Raw genomic sequence first — 19463 nt, forward strand, 5'->3', positions numbered from 1 at the left:
GGGCACAATCCACTCAAAGTTAAACATCAGAGTCCCACACTTGCTGGGAGAGTTAAACTAGTGTTTAAATCTCTCCTATTGAAAACCAATGAGGCTTACAAGTGTTTAACTTTGGCTGGACTGTGCCCAATGTTTATTATACACTGAAGGCTTTATTTAATAAGCATGCTTCAGTGCACCTAAACTATGACTCACTGGAAGGGGAAACACCTTTTTGGCCAGAAAGCAAAGAAGATAAATTGGTAAGATTGGCAGAATAGAAAGGTACTATTCATATCCTGCAATCAACACTAGTTTAAACAACACAGATTCTGGGGGCACGTGGCAGAATTACTATACAGAATGTAGAAATATACACATTTTGTATATAGATTTTTGCCATTAGAAGCTATCGTAGAACTATGATTTTCTGTTTGAATTAAGAATGTAAGAAAAGCTCTGCTGGATCAGACCAAAGTCCCATCTAGTCTGGCATTCTGTTCTCACTGTGATCCACTAGATACCTAGAGTTGTTAGAAACTCTGCTATTTCTTCAAAGGTTGTTGTGTTGTTGTTATGTGCCTTCAAGTCGATTACGACTTATGGCAACCCTATGAATCAGTGACCTCCAAGAAGGTCTCTTCAAAGGTTATCTTGAGAGTAAAATCTTATAATGACACTTCAAAAGACAGCTTGTACACCTTACTGTTCTTCCCCTGCACTGCATAGATAATAGGCAGGCCTACACACCTGGATGATACCTCATGCAAATTGAGACTGTAACTTTGGATATACCCAAGGTATGTATGATCCATTCATAGATCCTACAATAGGATTCCAGAAGACCTCACAACTGCAGGCTAGTTTAACCCAGGTTTTCTACTGAACTAGCAGGTCAGATGACATCCTTGGAAGAAGAATCAGGAATAGTTTTACCAGCCTTTTATGACCTGGTGCCCTCCAGATATTTTGGACTACAACTCCATGCTGGCTACAGCTAATGAGAGTTGTAGTCCAAACCATTTGGAAAGCATCAGGCTGGAGAAGGCAGACATTTACAATAGGAAATGGAAACCCAAAAATATCTAGTGTTTGTTGGCCTTTTAAAGCGCCAGGCGCCGTGTGTTTATTCTTTATGAGGGTCCTCAGAGAGCAGAGACAGCACTGGCTGTAACCATGACAAAGAATCACAACAAAAAGAAAGACTAGAATGAACAGTAAAAATAAATAGAAAGCGACAAACCATCTAAGTACTTTTCATATCTCCCTTTATGTCTCATCTACTTCAACACTTGGAAACGAAGACACATAAGGACTTGCTTTGTCAGGTCCTTTGCCTCCCACTTAGGATTGCTCCCCACAGAGTTTTTGTCCAATATTTTCATTCATAAATGTAGGCAGGACTGCTTTGGGGATTGTACTACTGCACTGGTCCAGAGGCAGCCAGTGCCCCAGATTTTCAATGTTCATTTAAAAAATAAAAATTAAGTCTCTAGCCCCTTTGGAATGAAAGGTATGATGCAAAAATATGCAGGCACCATTTGAAGCAATTGCATTGTGAGATATGAATCTGCTTTTGCTTTTCACGAATTTTAGCCAATGAGTGAAGTCAGAGCAGTGATTGACAAGTGCTACAAAGACATTTTAGAGCAAGTGTGGGGAACCTCTGGCTCACAGGCAGCCAGGGGCCCAGACTCTCAACTTTCATTTAAAAAATAAAAATTAAGTCTCTAGCCCTGTTGGAATGAAAGGTATGAAGAAAATATATGCAGGCACCATTTGAAGCAATTGCTTTGAGAGATATGAGCCTGCTTTTACTTTTCATGATTTTTGGTCAATGAGTGAAGTCAGAGCAGTGATTGACAAGCGCTACAAAGACATTTTAGAGCAAGTGTGGGGAACCTCTGGCCTTCCAGATGTTGCTGAACTACATCTCCCATCAGCCCCAGCAAGCATGGCAAAAGATCAGGGATGATGGGAGTTGCAGTTCAGCAACATCTAGAGGGCCACAGGTTCCCCACACCCATTTTAGAGTCACACAAGCTCACAGAGAAGGGACTTCCTGGTTCATCCTGAAGCCATTTTTGGATCTTCTTTGGTGCATGGATTACTCTATGTTTTCTCTCTGGATTCAGACAATGGAGGAGGACTGCCTGATGTATTTTGAAACTGTTATTAAAGTAGCTATGGGAGTGAATTGGATTGGAGGAACAGTGCTGGGTGTATTTAACCTGATTCAGTAATGGCTGGTGGGGTGGAGCGGCATTGCTCATCTGGCTTCCCAATACGGAGGTTGCTGGCAGGAACCGAGAGGGAGAAAGGGAGGGCCGAGGAGGTTGGCACAGTGCAAGCACAGCAGCAGGAGTGGTGGAATGGCTATGTTGCTCTGTCTCTTTGCACTGATCTCCCCACCGCCTCCCCTTACCCCTCTCTCTTACTGACAGCGACCTCTGTGTACCGAAGCCAGGTAAGCAACACTGCCTGCTACTGCCCTGAATTCTACCTGCCATACAAGCACTAAAACAGGTACCACAGAAATACAGCTTTGATACCTCCTGCACTGCTTCCCTGATGGGTGTTACTGAGCTGGGCAGCGGCATAGACAGTGGTGAAAATAGCAGCTTCAGAGCAGCAAGTTAGATCAGCAGCACTCCTGACAGAAAGGGTTACAGCATTCCCCTGTATACTACTCCACTGACCTGAACCCCCCCCCCAGTTGATTTGAGCTAAAAATAAGAACATAAAAACATAAGAAGAGCCTGCTGGATCAGGCCAGTGGCCCATCTAGTCCAGCATCCTGTTCTCACAGTGGCCAACCATAAATAAATCAGTAGCTCCAATCAGGGATTTCCTAGTGTTTTGTCTAGTTTTGGCCTCAGTTTTTTTGTACCCTGTCCAACAGAAAATAGGAGAGTTTCTACAGGAAGATAAACTTCTGATACTACCAGGTTCTTGGGGTGCTTTAAGAGGTAGGGAGCTCAGTATTCTTTATTCCTAGCATTCCTCCCAGCCTCCTCTGGTCCTGGCAGATAATCTTCTTAATTTGGGGCCTCAGACAAATGGAAAGCTCACCTACCCATCAGGTTTCTCTGTTCTGGTTGCCTTAGTCTGCATATGTAAAGCAATAGCAGGAGAACTTACTAGCAGCAACAAAGACAAACAGATGGCACTTCAAACACCTCTGGCAAGAATCTCTCGGGCGAAAAGCTGGTGCCAAATTTCTAAATTGGTGTAGAAAGGGGAGGGTAGCCTCTATCTTGCCTTGGCACTCTGCCTTCCCATAATGTGCATTGCCACAGTTACCAGGGGGTTATGTGCCCTTCGTAGGTCTTCTCTGCTTGTGCCACAAAGTCTGTTGTTATGGTGATGCCTATAACATTAAATACAGCATTATGACTAGGGAAGGGCTAACCAGTTCAGGCAAAGTACCATCTGAGTCGAACCTCTGGTACATCTCAGCTCTTTGGATTGGTTTCACATTTCTCCAGCCAGCTGGAGCCAAACTATTGAGGCACTAAAGCACACCCATTAATTTGAACTCTAGGCCTGGTGAAATTGGCAGGCTTTCTTAACAGAAGAGAAGTAAGGCATCATGGAAGCCCAGAACTCTTCTGCCTGACGAAAATCAGTCCCCAGTTCCACACTGCTGCCCTTTTTCAATCTCCCCCATCAGCCTTTAGTTCCTTAAAGTACGTTTCTAGTTTGCAAAACGCTTTACAGTTACAACTGCAAAAGCATTTGTGGCTTACGAACACAAATGGTCTATTATGTTAGTAAGGAACTTTAAAGGATTGAGACAAAGAGGAAACATCAAAACTGGGATCTAGTTTAAAGGAGAAACAACACACCTCAGGGGCTTCGTAGTTCTTACCATCTTCATGGCAGCCAGTCCTGAGGGAAAGGTATGGACACAGTAAGCTCTAAGTGGCCATTTCTGGACCGGGATAGCCTGACCACTGTTGTCCACGCACTGGTAACCTTCAGGCTGGATTACTGTAATGCGCTCTATGTGGGGCTGCCCTTGAGGTTGGTCTGGAAACTGCAGCTGGTGCAAAATGTGACGGCAAGACTGCTCACTGGGGCAGGGTATCGCCAACATGTCACCCCACTGCTGAAAGAATTGCACTGGCTGCCCATTTGCTACCAGGCCAAGTTCAAGGTTCTGGTTTTGGTGTACAAAGCCCTATACAGCTTGGGACCAGGATACCTGAAAGACCGTCTTACCCCTTATATGCCCAGTCGATCACTGCGCTCTGCAGGTGAGGACCTCCTGCAGATACCATCTTATCAGGAGGTCCACTCTGCACAATATAGGAAAAGGGCCTTTAGTGTGGCGGCACCTACCCTGTGGAACTCCCTTCCCTTAAATATTAGACAGGTGCCATCTTTGTTATCTTTTCGGCGCCTGACCAAATCAGGATGTTTATAGTGCTGGGCTGGGAGAGGTGTGGCATTGCCAATTCATGAGTGGCTCAAAACACACTGGACAGACATTGAAGGATGCAGCATCCTAGTTCACAACAAGCAACCTAGCAGTGGACAATGCCAGGGGAGAGGCAGGGAAGGGCAGAGCTGACAAGTTGCCATGTTCCACCAGCAACACCTGCAGCTTCAAGCACAGACCTACTAGCATAAGAAGATACTTGTTGGATCAGGCTAAAAGCCTTCTAGTCCAGCATTCTGTTCTGACAGTAGCCAACCAGTTGCCTACAAGAAACCTGAAAGAAAGACATGAGGGCAAAAGCACTCTCCCCAGTTGTGATTCCCACCAAATGGCATCCAGAGGAGACAAAACAAGAGTCCTTGTGGCTAGAAGCCATTGATAGCCTTATCCTCAATGAATTGGTCTAATCCTCTTTTGAAGCTATCCAAGTTGGTGGCCATCACTACTTCTCATGGTATGGAATTGCACAGTTTTACTGTGCGCTGTGTGAGGAAGTATTTTCTTTGGTCTGTCCTGAATTTTCCAACATGCAATCTTCCATTACTAAAAGGCCCTGAGTTCTAGTGTTCTGAGGGAAAAAAGCTTTTCTCTGTCTGCTTTCTCCATACCATGAATAATTTTATATCTCTCTATCACGACTCCACTCACTTGCCTTTTCTCTAAGCGATAAAGCCCCAAATATTGTAACCTTTCCTCGCAGGAGAGCTGCTCCATCCATTGATCATTTTGGTTGCCCTTTTCTGAAACTTTTTCAGCTCTACAATGCTCTTTTTGAGGCATATGTGATAAGGTGAGCTGTGCTCCCTCCACAAATACATACCAAGGTGCAGGGAAGGGGGTCTGGGTACTTCCCAGGGCCAGCATCAGTACCTGGCAAACTTTGGCACCTGCTGGAGCCTCAGTCAACACATGCTCCAGGCCCAAATTAAAAACAAAACAAAACTGGACTGGCATTCTGAGCTGTACTTGGGAGCTGGGTCTTACTGCCGTTTTAATTTCCCACAATGCCCCTGATGTAGCATCATTTTGAGGCATTCTGGGAAATTAAAATGGTGTCCCCATCTCACCCCCAGTGCTATTCAGACTGCAGCAGCTTCCTGCTGTCACTGTAAGGTAAACCAACAGAGGAGGGGGGCCTACTGAAGTGCACTTTGCCCAGGGTCCCCTCAAACAGGATGCTGCCTAGTGCTTACTAGCTGTTTCCAGAGCTGGGGTTGTACCGTCCAAGTAATCTTTTCCTGTCCCTAACAGATATAAGAAACTGTTTGTTTTTAAGGGCATACTCTTCTATTTGTGTTTATATCATACATCCCTCTGTTGGTTAATAATGGTAAGCCATTCCAAGGTATTGTGGAGAGGGATTCATATGTACTGTAGGGTGCACTAGAGTGCTACCACATCATACTTTGGATCTGACATGCAACAGATGTGCCAAAAAAAGAAAAGAAAAAAGGATTGCCATGACTCTTTGAAAGCAACACATCTGATCTACTCCCTTACATTACATTCCTCTAGCTCAAGAACAGGGATCCTGTGACCCTCCAGATCCCATCAGCCCCAGCCAGCATGGCCAATGGTCAGGGATGATGGGAGCTGCACAATCCAACAGCATCAAGAGGGACACAGATACCCCATCCGTGACACGAGTCTGAAATGTGCCATTTTCTTGACATGTACTTGAAACCTTTTAGCTAAAAACAAAGGACTTGGCTAAAAAGAGCATAAAGAACCCAGAGCTTTTATTTATATTTTTAAACAAAGTAATGAGAAGAAAGGAATCCAAAATGAAAGTTTTAGTCACTTTGTAAACTACGAAGAAGCTGAATTATGTTTACTCAGGTGTTTGACAAGAGGCTAAAATGTAGCTTCACCTTTATTAGCATGCCTTTGTGAACTCATCTGTACCAGGATTTGCATAATGTAATATAAAGCAGTAACTACGGACAAGGCATCCTTAAAAAGTTAATCACAACCATAAATCTGTCTATGGCAAGTACCAGGTCATTCTCAACACTGATTTAGGAACAACAGAATTTTCAACAATTAACTTTTCTAGTGACTGAGGGCTAAATGAGATGAGATGCCATTCACGCAATTAGCGATTGCAGTGAGTGACTTTTAAAAAGTAAATTGCAGGCATGGTATGGAGGCACCATTCTGGAGCAAGACCAAAGTGTGTGCGCGTGGGAAGGATTAAAGCTTCCTACTGCTCACACCAGCATCCTGATTTGGACTGGCACTATTACACACAATGCCAATTGACCTTTAAAAAAAGCCATTCAAGCTATCACTAATTATTATTATATAGTAAATATATATCCCACCCCTCCTCCCAGAAGGAGCTCAGGGTGGCAAACAAAAACACTAAAAATATAATTTAAAATCTTAAATACAAAACATGTTTAAAAACATCTTTAAAAACAAATCTTTAAAACATCTTTTAAAAAAAATCCTAAAAACAATTCCAAAACAGATGCAAACTGGGTAAGGCCTCTTACTAAAAGGCTTGTTGAAAGAGGAAGGTCTTCAATAGACACTAAAAGTACAACAGAGATGGTACCTTCCTAATATTTAAGGGAAGGAATTCCATAGGGTAAATGCCACAACACTTCCTATGGTTTGCGGAACGGACCTCCTGATAAGACGGTAGCTGCAGGAGGCTCTCACCTGCAGAGTGCAGTGATTGACTGGGTATATAAGGAGCAAGACAATCTTTCAGGTATCCTAGTCCCAAGCTGTATAGAGTTTTATATACCAAAACCAGAACTTAGTTCGGTAGCTAATGGTTCAGTCGTGCAATTATTTCAGCGGAGAGGTAACATGTTGGCAATAGCCTGCCCCAGTGAGCAGTCGTGCTGTTGCACTTTGTACCATCTAAAGCTTCCAGACCAACCTAAAAGGTAGTCCCATTTCATGAATGGCATCACATCTAGTTTGGTCCTCAGGCGGCAAATACTTAATTTGCTCCCACAAATGGAGGGGGGGGAACCCTCCCTCGCGCACAAAACACTGCTATTACACTTCATGGAATCTGAAATGACACAAAGCTAATCTATTAAAAGAAGAACTAAAGTCTCAATTATTGAAAACAATTAGGTTTACAATCTGCCACGAACACACACATTGGAGGATTATCACTACTTCACACAACCAATGCATGTTTCATATACTTTTTATATTTAAGAGTGATCCCATGTGAGATAACCACATTAATGCTTGGTTCTAAAAAAAGTGCTTGCTTCACAACCCAGCAGCACCTCTTGGAAGGCAAAGATAGGGACTGTGGGATGCACACTGACTCCTTCCTAGTGTCGTTTCTGCTGTGGTTCCCCCCCCCACCCTTCTCCATTAAATTATGAGAACAGAAATTACATTTAAAAATGTAACAGAGGAGGGAAGAGAAGAGGGAAGAGAAAATTTAGATGAAATTCTTGTTGGTGGGGCACAGGGTTTATGTTGTGTTTACCTTACTTTTGGGGTGGACAAGAGGTGCTTGTGAGTCTTCTTTTTTTCATTGTACAAACCATCTCACCAGTGGTCTGCACTCTGTAGTCTTCCTGGGTGCCCGCACTTCAAGGAAAGCACATTGGAAGACATCATGGAGGTAACACAAGGGGTTTTCTTGCTCAGATCAGGAAACGCGGGCAGCCAGAGAGACTGCAGAGTGCTGGAAAAATGTTTATTGGAAAGAAACACATACACCCTCTGCCACAGCGTAATTATAAGGTACATTCAAAATCCTGCACTGACTAGAATTCTCTAGAAATTCTCAAGTGCGCTATGATTGAAGTAGAAAAACAGAAACTTCTGTAACAGAGGAAGAACACTTTTGAGAAACTGGATGCCAGGTTTCGACACAGCACTAGTCTCCCTGCTTGCTTCAACTATAAGCGGAAACTTTGTCAATGCAAAAGGCATGTTTTTTGCAGAGCTTTCTTCTCCACTGAAGTGAATGGGAAAGTCCTCTTATGCGGCAGGCCCAGCTTATACATCAGCACAGATGGAGCTCAGTTTTCTTTATTCATAATATTTATACTGCACTTTTCTTTCATAATGGAATTCAAGGCAGTGTGCAAAGGGGCTCCCAGATGGTGTCTCATCCAGGCATTAACAAGACCTAAATTTGCTTATCTTCAGCAAGGTGGGCCCACCTCACATCACTGCCCCCCCCTTGAAATCATTGCCTCCACTAAAAGGCATACTGGTGGTAGCAGGTGGCAGCAGTAGTCTCATGATTTGTGGTAGGCAATTGCGAGCGGCACTTCATTTTCATTACTTGCCTCAGTGTAGCACTACTCCAAGGCATTGTGCAAAATTTTAAATGGTAGGCAGCATCCTAGACCCAACCACTGATGCCAGAAAAGGCCACAGCTGGGGGTGGGTGAGAGGGCAAAAGCAGGTGTCAACACAGGCATCACTGTTGGTGTGATCTGCCTGAGCACTTGAGCCAACACTCATATGACTGGTGTTTAAGTTACAGGAAGGCAATACAGGAATACCCCGGTATACGGACCTTCACTTTAAGGATACTCGCGAGTACGGACATACTTACAGTAGCACCATTCCCCTGTTTACATACGCTTGCTTTGCAAGAACTGACACTTAACCTTTGGTTGTGGCCTGTTCTTTCGGTGCGTGGGGGGGTGGAAAGAGACGCGACTGCGCGACCGCGAATCAACTGGGAGGCGCGATTGCGATCAGCTGGGAGGCACAATCGCGATCAGCTGAGAGGCGCGGTAGCGCAGCAGCAGAGGCTTTATTGCGGGGCTTTGAGGCTCCGCATGAAGGAGAGGTGGCACAGTGGCGGTGCAAGTGAAAAAAGGTAGTGCTTCACTTTAAGTGCATTTTTGGTCTACGTACTCACTCTGGACCCATTGCGTACGTTAATGCAGAGTATTCCTGTAAACTCTAGCATATCTTTAGTATCACAGAAGTGGAAATGCTATGGGCTAAGAGAGGAATTTTTTACAGGCCTTTTAAAATGCTACGCTATAGTTAACATATGTCCTTAAGTATTTTACAAGCCAATAATGTATTACCCAGAATACAGAAAGGTACAGCCTTAACCACAGCAAAACCTCCTCAGAATGGTGTGACCCCATGAAGTTGTCTTACCTGTTATGGTTGCTTTGTTGATGGATGGTTGGTTACACATGGGTGACCGTCTGATAGAAAGAGGACAAAAATGGAAGTCATCAGCATGAAACAATTTGTATGTGGGTCACTGAGGAATAATTTCAGGGGGGGGGAGCGGATAAACAAAAAAGAGAGGAAGGTTTAACAAGAGTATCTGAGCCAAACTAGATGTGGTGCAGGATGCCTGTGATTACATGCCACACTTGTATTTTCTTCCTTGGAGCCAACAGATTTCAACCAGGGAAGAAGAGGAGGGAACAGGTAACTTAACAGTCACAGGCTTCTTTCAGAGCACTGCTTCCCAAATTAAAAAAAAAAAACTGAGGGAAATCCTAATCACAAACTTGTCTAGATCCTAGAAATACCTTTGGTTTGATTTGCCTAGTTCTTCACTATGGGTAAGCCAGTCAGGTACTATACTGGGCTCAGGTGTGTTGAGATGTGGGAAACCTGGATTCAAATCCCCACTCAGACTGACTGAGTGGCCTTGAACAAGTAACAGTATTTTATCTTAACTTTCTTCATATGGTTAGGAGGATAAAAGGACATAATGCTGCCTTTTGCTCCTTAGAGCAGAGATGGGGAAACCGTGGCACTTCAGATGCTGTAGAACTCCATCAGCCCCAGCCAGCAAGGCCAAATGCAAAAGGATGGCAGGAGTTGTATTCTAGCAACATCCAGAGGGGCACAATTTCCCCATCTTTGCCTTAGAAGATGGGCAGGATATCAATTGCAGCAAATTAATTTTTAAAAGTATGCCAGCTTAAGATCTACTGCTTTCAACCAGAGATAACTTCATGTCAGGGGAAAACCTCCTGCAAAGTCTTTGTTTTAGATCATAGCAGAGGCAAAGAAAGACAAAAAGGGGTTGGGTTTACTCAGCTATATTCCTCCATGTGATGATATGCACCTGAAAGACGCCAAAGCTACAAGTTAGAATAAAGGCCTGGCAGTGTCTGTAATGTCTATGACAACTTGCCTTGGCATCATGCCATTGTGCCTTTCCCACCTGCCTGTCAATGGCAGCCAATGAGGCAGAGCAGAGGTGGAAAAACATGCAGCATCATGGCATCAGGACAGAGTTTAAATTGTTACAGACACTACAGAAGGGAAAGTGGGGAATTAAACATGGCTGCTATTTCAGCAGTGGCCACACATTTAATGTCACTTGCGACTTTGGCCTGAGTGAAGACAGGTTAGCATGAACTGGACAGTTCATACATTGACCAGCAGCCATTCCAAGCACAGAACCAGCTGCTGGCTCATCACGTGCACAGCCTGGTTCACAGTAACCTTTCTTCATGATGTTGCATATCAGCGTATATCTGCACACAGTCGTGCTGGTTAGGGCTCATGTAGTCTGAAACATTCAGAAGGCACCAGGTGGGGAAGGCTGGTGTACTTAACAGCAAAGAGGAACTATGCAAAATGAAGAAGGCATTAACTTAAAAAGTTAGGAAAGTGAAGAAGCCCACACTTACTTGCTGGGTGCTCGATCCTGTAGGTTGGTTAATGCAGCAAAATTATTCCGTACAGTACGTAAGCTGGCCAGCACCTGTAGTAAATAAAAGAGGATGCTTCATTCTCCTTTCCACCAGGTGTGTTCCCTATGTCTCTCTGTCCCATTGGTTAACAAGCATAAGACTTTCAAAACAAGCTGTTAAACTTTCCAGGATTATTTTGGTGTCTGAAGCCTTTGACCGCTATTTTACAAGGAAGCTTTTGAAACACAAGAACAATCGTTCTGTTGCTTGCTTTCTTACAAACACAAGTCATTTGTTTATAAACAGCCTTGTTCAAATAGGAGAAAAAATTCTTACAAAACACACACTCTGAAATTACAGAGCTAGAAAAGAATGGCCTATTGCTGCCCAGTGCCATTTGCATCATTAAGAGTTAAATAACTTCTGCCCAGTCTCTAATTTACAATTTCTGGGCAAGGTGATTGAGCGAGTGGTGGCCAAACAGTTACAGACACACTTGGAGGAAACAGATTATCTGGATCCATTCCAATCGGGCTTCAGGACTGGACATGGAACTGAAATAGCCTTGGTCGCTCTGGTGGATGATATGAGGAGGGCGTTGGATAGGGGACAATTCACCTTCCTCGTCCTCCTGGATCTCTCAGCGGCTTTTGATACCGTTGACCACGGTATCCTTTTAGAACGCCTGGAGGGATTAGGAATAGAGGGCACTGTTTTACGGTGGCTCCGTTCCTATCTCTCAGACAGGCATCAAAGGGTGGCATTGGGGGAGGAGGTTTCAGACCCTTGGCCTCTCAATTGTGGAGTGCCACAGGGTTCTATCCTCTCCCCCATGTTATTCAACATCTATGTAAAGCCGCTGGGGGCCATCATCAGGAGATTTGGGCTGCGGTGCCACCAATATGCGGATGACACCCCGCTCTATCTCTCGTTTAAGTCCTCACCAGAGTTGGCTGTGGATACCATCTCCAAGTGCCTGGAATCCGTAAGTGCATGGATGGGAAGGAATAGGCTGAAACTAAATCCCGACAAGACCGAGGTGTTGCTTGTGGGAGACAGGGGCAGTCTGGGGGATATAGACCTGGTGTTCAATGGGGTAAGATTGCCCCTAAAAGACCAGGTCCACAGCCTCGGGGTCATTCTTGACTCCCAGCTGTCCATGGAGGCTCAGATCTCGGCAGTGAGCCGGGCAGCTTGACATCAATTACATCTGATTAGGAGGTTGCAACCCTACCTGCATGCCCATCTGCTCCCAGGGGTAATACAGGCCCTGGTCTTCTCTCGCCTAGACTACTGTAATGCACTCTACGTGGGGTTACCCTTGAAAATGGTCCGGAAATTGTAACTGATACAGAATGCGGCGGCACGTTTGATTAAGAACAACCGCCGCCGTGATCATATCACTCCGGTGTTGATAGATCTACACTGGCTACCAGTTGTTTACCGGGCCCAATTCAAGGTGTTGGTATTGACCTTTAAAGCCCTATACGGTTTCGGCCCAGTTTATCTGAAGGAGCGCCTCCAGCATCACCAATTATGCCGCCTGACGAGATCAGCCGCGAAGGACCTTCTCTCGGTCCCACCAGTTAGGACAGTGAGGCTGGTGCGGACCAGAGAGAGGGCATTTTCCACTGTGGCCCCCACCCTCTGGAATTCCCTTCCTTTTGATCTTCGCCATGCCCCTTCCCTGATAGGTTTCCGCCGGGCCTTGAAAACCTGGCTGTTCAGGCAGGCCTACGGGACCTCTGGGGTGGTTTAGTTTTAATACTGATATTATTAATTATTATTATGATTTTTGTGGTTTTATTGTATTTATTGATGAAATTGTACGTCGCCTAGAGTGGCCGTTGATTCGGCCAGATAGGCGACTCAGAAATAAAATTTATTATTATTATTATTATTATTATCTCAGCAGTTAACATCTGCACAATAAGAACCTTTCATTTTTGAAATCCATCTGAAGTTAGAATCAAAGAAATCCATGTCATCCTGTTTTGTTACCTCCACACAGATGCATGCATGTGTATGTAAACACTGGAAGTTTTTACACTGAAGCACTAGCTCTACTGATTGAAATGACAACAGTTGGTAGAGAATCTCACATGCATCAGTGCCTTGCAATTCATAGACTGCTGGTATGATTAGCTCTGGCAATGCTGATTTCCTGGTTGGGGCAGAGATGGCAAGTAATGTGCCCTTGCTTCTGACTATGACTAAGAGGCACTTTGCACCATCAAAGCTCACCATGCTTCAAAGTCAGTTCATTATATGGTGTGGCAGTCTGATGTTCAAAGAAAAAAAATTTTTTTTTGAAAAAAACCAGCTCCACTGGGCTATTGTATGCTCCTTGTGTAAGTCTAAGCAGCTCTTCAGAAAGCTAGTGTTGTACAGTGATTAGAGAACCAGACTAGGATCAGGAAGACCTGGGTTCTAATCCCGATACAGCCATGAACTCACCTTGGGCCAGTTACCTATCTCGCGGTTTAACCTACCCTACAGGGTAGGGAAATGGAGAATCATGTATGCCACCTTGAGTTCCTTGGAGGAAAGGGGGAATCAAACAGCAAATAAATAAAATTTAGATCCTAGGCATCATCAGATGCAGCATGTGCACTGTCTTATTAACCATCGCTAAGCAATATAGGTTAATTGAAGCAGTTCCATTTCAGAATGTTATTTTTTGGAACAAAATCATCACCATCATTCAACATTAACAATGGAAACAAGAGCTGTAGCTCCTCCAAAATGCATCACCTGAAAACAGTTTACCCCCTTTGATTGTTTCACATATGGCTTCATGGTACCTGGATCCTACCTGAGCAAATGGTGTCACAATCAAGTCATCTCCATGTCTGAAAAATAAAACAAGCAAACAAAAAAAAAAGCCAGTATTAGATGTGATGGATGGTTTTGTGGGTCCCCTCCATCAGCTCAAAAATGATACTTTTTAAAATTAATCTCACCATCAATTACTTCCCCACCATGCATTCATTCCAGCTCTGCTATCTGAAGGCTAAGAAAGAATACAGTTGTAGACTAGTAACTTAGGGACAGGCAAGTACCCATGATTCCAGTGTTACTTATTTAGACTGGTGCATAGCTATATCAGACAGATGAGCAAAGACTGAATGCTGAGGGATGTGTTTCTTTACCCTTTAAACTCAAAGGAATCCTGTACCCTAACAAGTAGACAGGCATGCCCTGGAAGTTGGTAGCGTCCACAATTACTTTTTATTGGAGAGGCCAGCCCACTGAAACACTGAAAGTGATTTGCATTAAGTGTTACTAATGTATAATAATTTGTGAGGATTGGATGAGCTAGTTACTGTAGATGACAGGGAAGTGTTTCGCAGGCTAATAAAAACCCAGTAAAATTACTTCAACTGACTCACATGTCCTCCGTGTTACCGAGTGTGTGCTGTTGCTGGAGCAACCATACCCACATCACACTGTGACGTAGGGGCAAAGTTATCAGGGTGATGTCTCTTAGAGGGAGAAGGGGGAAAGCAAAAAGACCACCATCACGGTTGCAGGGGAAAAACACCTTCCATACTTATCACTCTCACAGAAATAAAATGTCAGAGTCACGCAAAAGTTAACACATATAGATACAGGCTGTGTAAGATTATTTTGCTCAAAAGTGACCAGGGCCATTGGATAACCTGCGAAGGAAACTAATCAGAGAGATGGCATAATATATAAAGTCGCTCATTTTGTAGTTGAAACACTCACAAAGAGTGAAAGCAAACAGACAGGCCAACCTTTGAAACACATTCTCACAAAATCTGGCAGCCCATAATTAAAAACAATTTCTTCCAAAACATGCTTTGGGTAGACTCCAAACAAATACAAAGGTGACATTCCTGCGCCAAGCTAATCCCACTGAAGTCATCAGGTTTAAAACAGATGGAACTGGCTGCAGGATTGCAGTCAGTGACTTCACATCTGACTGTGAGGAAGGAACCCTTCATAAAGAAATGAAATTTTGTACTTAATATAAGAAGAGCCTGCTGGAACATCTAGTCCAGCATCCTATCCTCACAAGGGCCAAGTAGATGCCTATGGGAAGCCTGCAAGCAGGGCTTGGGTGCAATAGCACCCTCCCCACTTGTGATTTCCACCAATTGGCATTCAGAGCATATGGCATTCAGTGCACCGCCCAGAGAGCTTCGGCTATGGGGCGGTATAGAAATTTAATAAAATAAATAAATAAATAAATAAATATTGCCTCCTACAGTGGAGGTAGAACCTAGCCACTGTGGCTACTAGCCACTGATAGACTTATCCTCCATGAATTTGTCTAATTCTGTTTTGATGCCATCCAAGTTGGTGATCATCACTACAGTAATGCAGTGAAAAATTCAGAAGTGCAGGGTCCCTTCAATATAGTCAAAGGCACACCCCCTCACAGCCACACTGCCTTCTAAGATTATACAACCTTCTAAGATAATAGAATAATCTGGCCAGGCTTCAATACTGCTTCCTGCTTCTCTACCACTGTCACCATTTGACTGTCTTTTCATACTGTCAGATATATTGCTTGAATTACTGAATTCAGTGTCCACATTTTTATCTGCTGGTGCTTCTCCCACAAAAATAGACATCTCTATGATCCAATCAGCATGAAAAGGGAGTATGTGAGGAACTGAGAAGAGTCTTCTCAGTGGCTGACTCACCTTCTTTCACTCTGTTTGGCTCCAGTTAGGAGGAAAGGGCAAAGAAACAAGTTAGAAGACTCTTCTCAGTGGGCCACACACTCCCCTTTCATGCTGAATAGCTCATAGGGACCCTACTGGGCCTGGCTCCCAAAAAGTAAGGAGTCTGAGCTATCCCCCCCCCGAGACCTGGGCCACTACATCCCTGCATAACTGTTCTCCTAGAAGCAAAATTTAAATAGTTGCTTGTTTTAGCTAGGATGATTTATTTATTTAATAAATTAATATCCCACCCTTCCTCCCAGTAGGCACCCAGAGCGGCAAACAAAAGCACCAAAAACACTTTAAAACATCATAAAACAGACTTTAAAATACGTTAAAACAAAAACATCCTTAAAAACATATTAAAACAAAAACATCCTTAAAAACATATTAAAACAAAACATCTTTTTAAAAGGTTTAAAAACATCTTACAAAAAAGGTTTAAAAACATATTAAAAAGCAATTACAACACAGATGCAGACTGGGGTAAGGTCTCTGCTTAAAGCTTGTGGAAGGAGGAAGGTCTTCAGTAGGTGCTGAAAAGATAACAGAGATGACGCCTGTCTAATATTTAAGGGGATGGAATTCCATAGGGTACGTGCCTCTGCACTAAAGGTCCGTTTCCTATGTTGTGCAGAATGGACCTCCTGATAAGATGGTATCTCAAGAGGCCCTCACCTGCAGAGCGCAGTGATCGACTGGGTATATAATGGATAAGACGGTCTTTCAGGTATCCTGGTCCCAAGCTGTATAGTGCTTTGTATACCAAAACTACAACCTTGAACTTAGCTTGGTAGCTAATAGGTAGCCAGTGCAATTCTTTCAGCAGCAGGGTCACGTGTTGGCAATACTCTGCCCCAGTGAGCAGTCTCGCCGCTGCATTTTGCACCAGCTGCAGCTTCCGGAACAATTTCAAGGGCAGCCCCACATAAAGTGCATTACAGTAATCCAACCTGGAGGGTACCAGTGTATGGACAATAGTGGTCAGGCTATCCCAGTCCAGAAATGGTTGCAGCTGTCTTACCAGCCGAAACTGGAAAAAGGCACTGAGGTCACCTGGGCCTCTAGCGACAAATATGGGTCCAGGAGCACCCCCAGACTAGGGACCTGCTCTTTCAGAGGGAGTACAACCTCATCCAGAGCAGGCAACTGACCAATTATCTGAACTCGGGAGCCACCAACCCACAGTGTCTCTGTCTTGCTAGGATTCAGACTCAATTTATTGGCCCTCATCCAGCCCACCACCGAGTCCAGGCAGCGGTCCAGGGCTTGCACAGCCTCTCCCAATTCAGATGTTACAGAGAAATAGAGCTGGGTATCGTCAGCATACTGCTGACAGCTCACCCTAAATCTCCTGCCAACCTTTCCCAGGGGCTTCATATAGATGTTAAACAGCATGGGGGACAAGATGGTACCCTGTGGTACCACACAGCACAACTGCCAGGGAACCGAAAGACAGTCACCCAATGCTATACTCTGAAAATGACCTCCAATACCCATCTCACCAAGTCAGCCCAGAAGAATACCATGGTCAATGGTATCAAAAGCCATCGAGAGATCAAGTAAGAATAACAAGGTCGCACTCCGCCTGTCCTTCTCACGATAAAGGTCATCCATTAGGGTGACCAAGTCTGATTCAGTCCCATAACCAGGGCTGAACCCAGACTGGAATGGGTCAAGATAATCTCTTTCATCCAAGAGTACTTGCAGTTGCTGCGCCACAACCATCTCAATCACGTCCCCTAAGAAGGGGGTATTTGCAACCGGTCGGTAGTTATCACAAACCAATGGGTCCAGGGTGGGCTTTTTCAGGAGCGGTCAGATCACCACCTCTTTCAGGGAGGTTGGAACCACTCCCTCCCACAATGACACATTGACCACACCCTGGATCCACTTGGTCAAACTCCCTTGGTAAGCTTTAATAAGCCAAAAAGGGCAAGTGTCAAGAGGACAAGTTGCTGGCCCCATTGTTGCAAGCACCTTGTCATCAGGCCACATGAACTGAAACAGTTCCCAAGAAGTTGCAGCAGACGTTGCACTGGACACCACACTGGGGACTACAGTAGATGTGGATGGGGCATCAAGTTTGCTACGGAGGCGAGCAACTTTACCCTCAAAGTGCCTTGCAAACAATTCATAGTAAGCCTCCGAAGGGTCTAAAACTCCATTTTCTGGAGTTGATGTCAACAGACCCCTGACAATACAGAAAAGCTACGTGAGGATGCGATGGTGGCAGAGAAGTGGGTCTTCTTCACTGCCCTCAATGCCGCATAGTAGGCACGGTTATGATGTTTTACTTGTGCCCGATCAGCCTCACAGCACGTCTTTTGCCACTTGCACTCTAGCCGTCGTCCAGCCTGGTTCATTGCCTTTAGCTCACTAGTGTATCAAGGTGCAAACCGGGCTCCACAATGCCGGAGAGGGTGCTTGGGGGCAACCATGTCAACAGCCTGATGCATCTCACTGTTCCACAGCGTGACAAGGGCTTCAACAGGGCCACCTGCTCTATCTACTTGGAACTCCCCCAGGGCATTCAGGAATCCTGTGGATTCCATTAGGCTCCAAGGATGGACTATCTTAATCTGTCCACCACCCCTGCAGGGGAGGATTTTTGTAATAAGTCTAAACTTTACCAGGAAGTGGTCTGACCATGACAATGGGGTCACATCTACCCCCCCATCTCCAGACCACTCCTTCGTCCATCTGGAGTAAAACCCAAGTCAAGGGTGTGCCCTGCCCTATACGTCTGGCCGGTGACAACTTGAGACAGCCCCATGGTCGTCATGGAGGCCATGAGGTCCCAAGCCAGAACACTAGAGGCAGCCTCAGCATGGACATTGAAATCACCAAGGACTATCGTTCTGGGCTCCTCCAACATCACAGCCGAGACAACTTCCACCAGCTCAGTCAGAGAAGCTGCCAGGCAGCAGGGTGGACGGTACACCAGCAGCAACCCTAGTTTACTGTCTCCTTGGCCCAACACCAGGTGCAGGCCCTCACAGCCAGCTCCAAGACATAGTGGTTTCCTGGTGACAGAGATGGAAGTTCTGTAGACCACAGCAACTCCTCCCCCCCCCGTCCCTGCAACCTGTGCTGGTGTTGCACCGAGTATCCAGGTGGGCAAAGCTGGGTCAGATCAACTCCTCCCAGCTCACCTACACAGGTCTCGGTAATGCACACCAAATCAGCATCTTCATCCATGATCAAATCACGGATGAGTGTGATCTTATTCTGTACTTATTGTAAACAACAACACACACAGGCAGATGAGCGATGAGGAACCCATCCATGAGGGGAGTGGGGGTGAGGAATAACATGTAGATAGCCTTGCCCTCATCTTCTATGGTAGTTTACTACCTCCCCATGGCTATATCTCCTTCTACCCGTGATCACTGAAATTGGGGTGGCATCACCCATATTCCACTCCTCCTAAACACCTGATATGGACCCAACAAGACCCACCAACAAAACCTATCTGAACCAGTTTTCCCAGTAGGCCTTTGAGAAAATTGGGAACAGTCAGGCCCACTCAATATCTTTCACACAGAGCACATCTACATCCCCCTGTTTCACACCCAGGGAGGGCCAGCCTTCTGCCAGTTGCAGACGTTCACTCTGAAGACATCTGGTGACTTTCTCCTATCATTCAGTTCACTGCACAGGCTCTCACCATGCAAAGGATCTACATGCACAGGATCTACACATGCACCATATGCACTCCCC

At 44.9% G+C, this 19463-nt stretch overlaps 1 protein-coding gene across 19 annotated transcripts in view; it reads right to left on the bottom strand.

Annotated features, from left to right (window-relative positions):
- PDE4D (phosphodiesterase 4D) overlaps positions 1 to 19463 on the bottom strand; it is a 1048840-nt gene that overhangs the window by 148624 nt on the left and 880753 nt on the right. For all 19 annotated transcript variants that reach the window (XR_009761525.1, XM_061618437.1, XM_061618426.1 and 16 more), the window contains 3 exons: positions 13859 to 13895; positions 11041 to 11114; positions 9539 to 9588 (listed from right to left, as the gene is read on the bottom strand). Coding sequence is in view for 18 of the 19 variants with exons in the window: in XM_061618437.1 (XP_061474421.1) it covers positions 9539 to 9588; positions 11041 to 11114; positions 13859 to 13895 (161 nt within the window). In the remaining variant the exon portion in view is untranslated. The remainder of the gene's footprint in view (positions 1 to 9538; positions 9589 to 11040; positions 11115 to 13858; positions 13896 to 19463) is intronic.

The sequence above is a fragment of the Rhineura floridana genome, chromosome 1 (genome assembly GCF_030035675.1).
Source record: "Rhineura floridana isolate rRhiFlo1 chromosome 1, rRhiFlo1.hap2, whole genome shotgun sequence".
In the NCBI taxonomy this organism is placed as follows: Eukaryota; Metazoa; Chordata; class Lepidosauria; order Squamata; family Rhineuridae; genus Rhineura; species Rhineura floridana.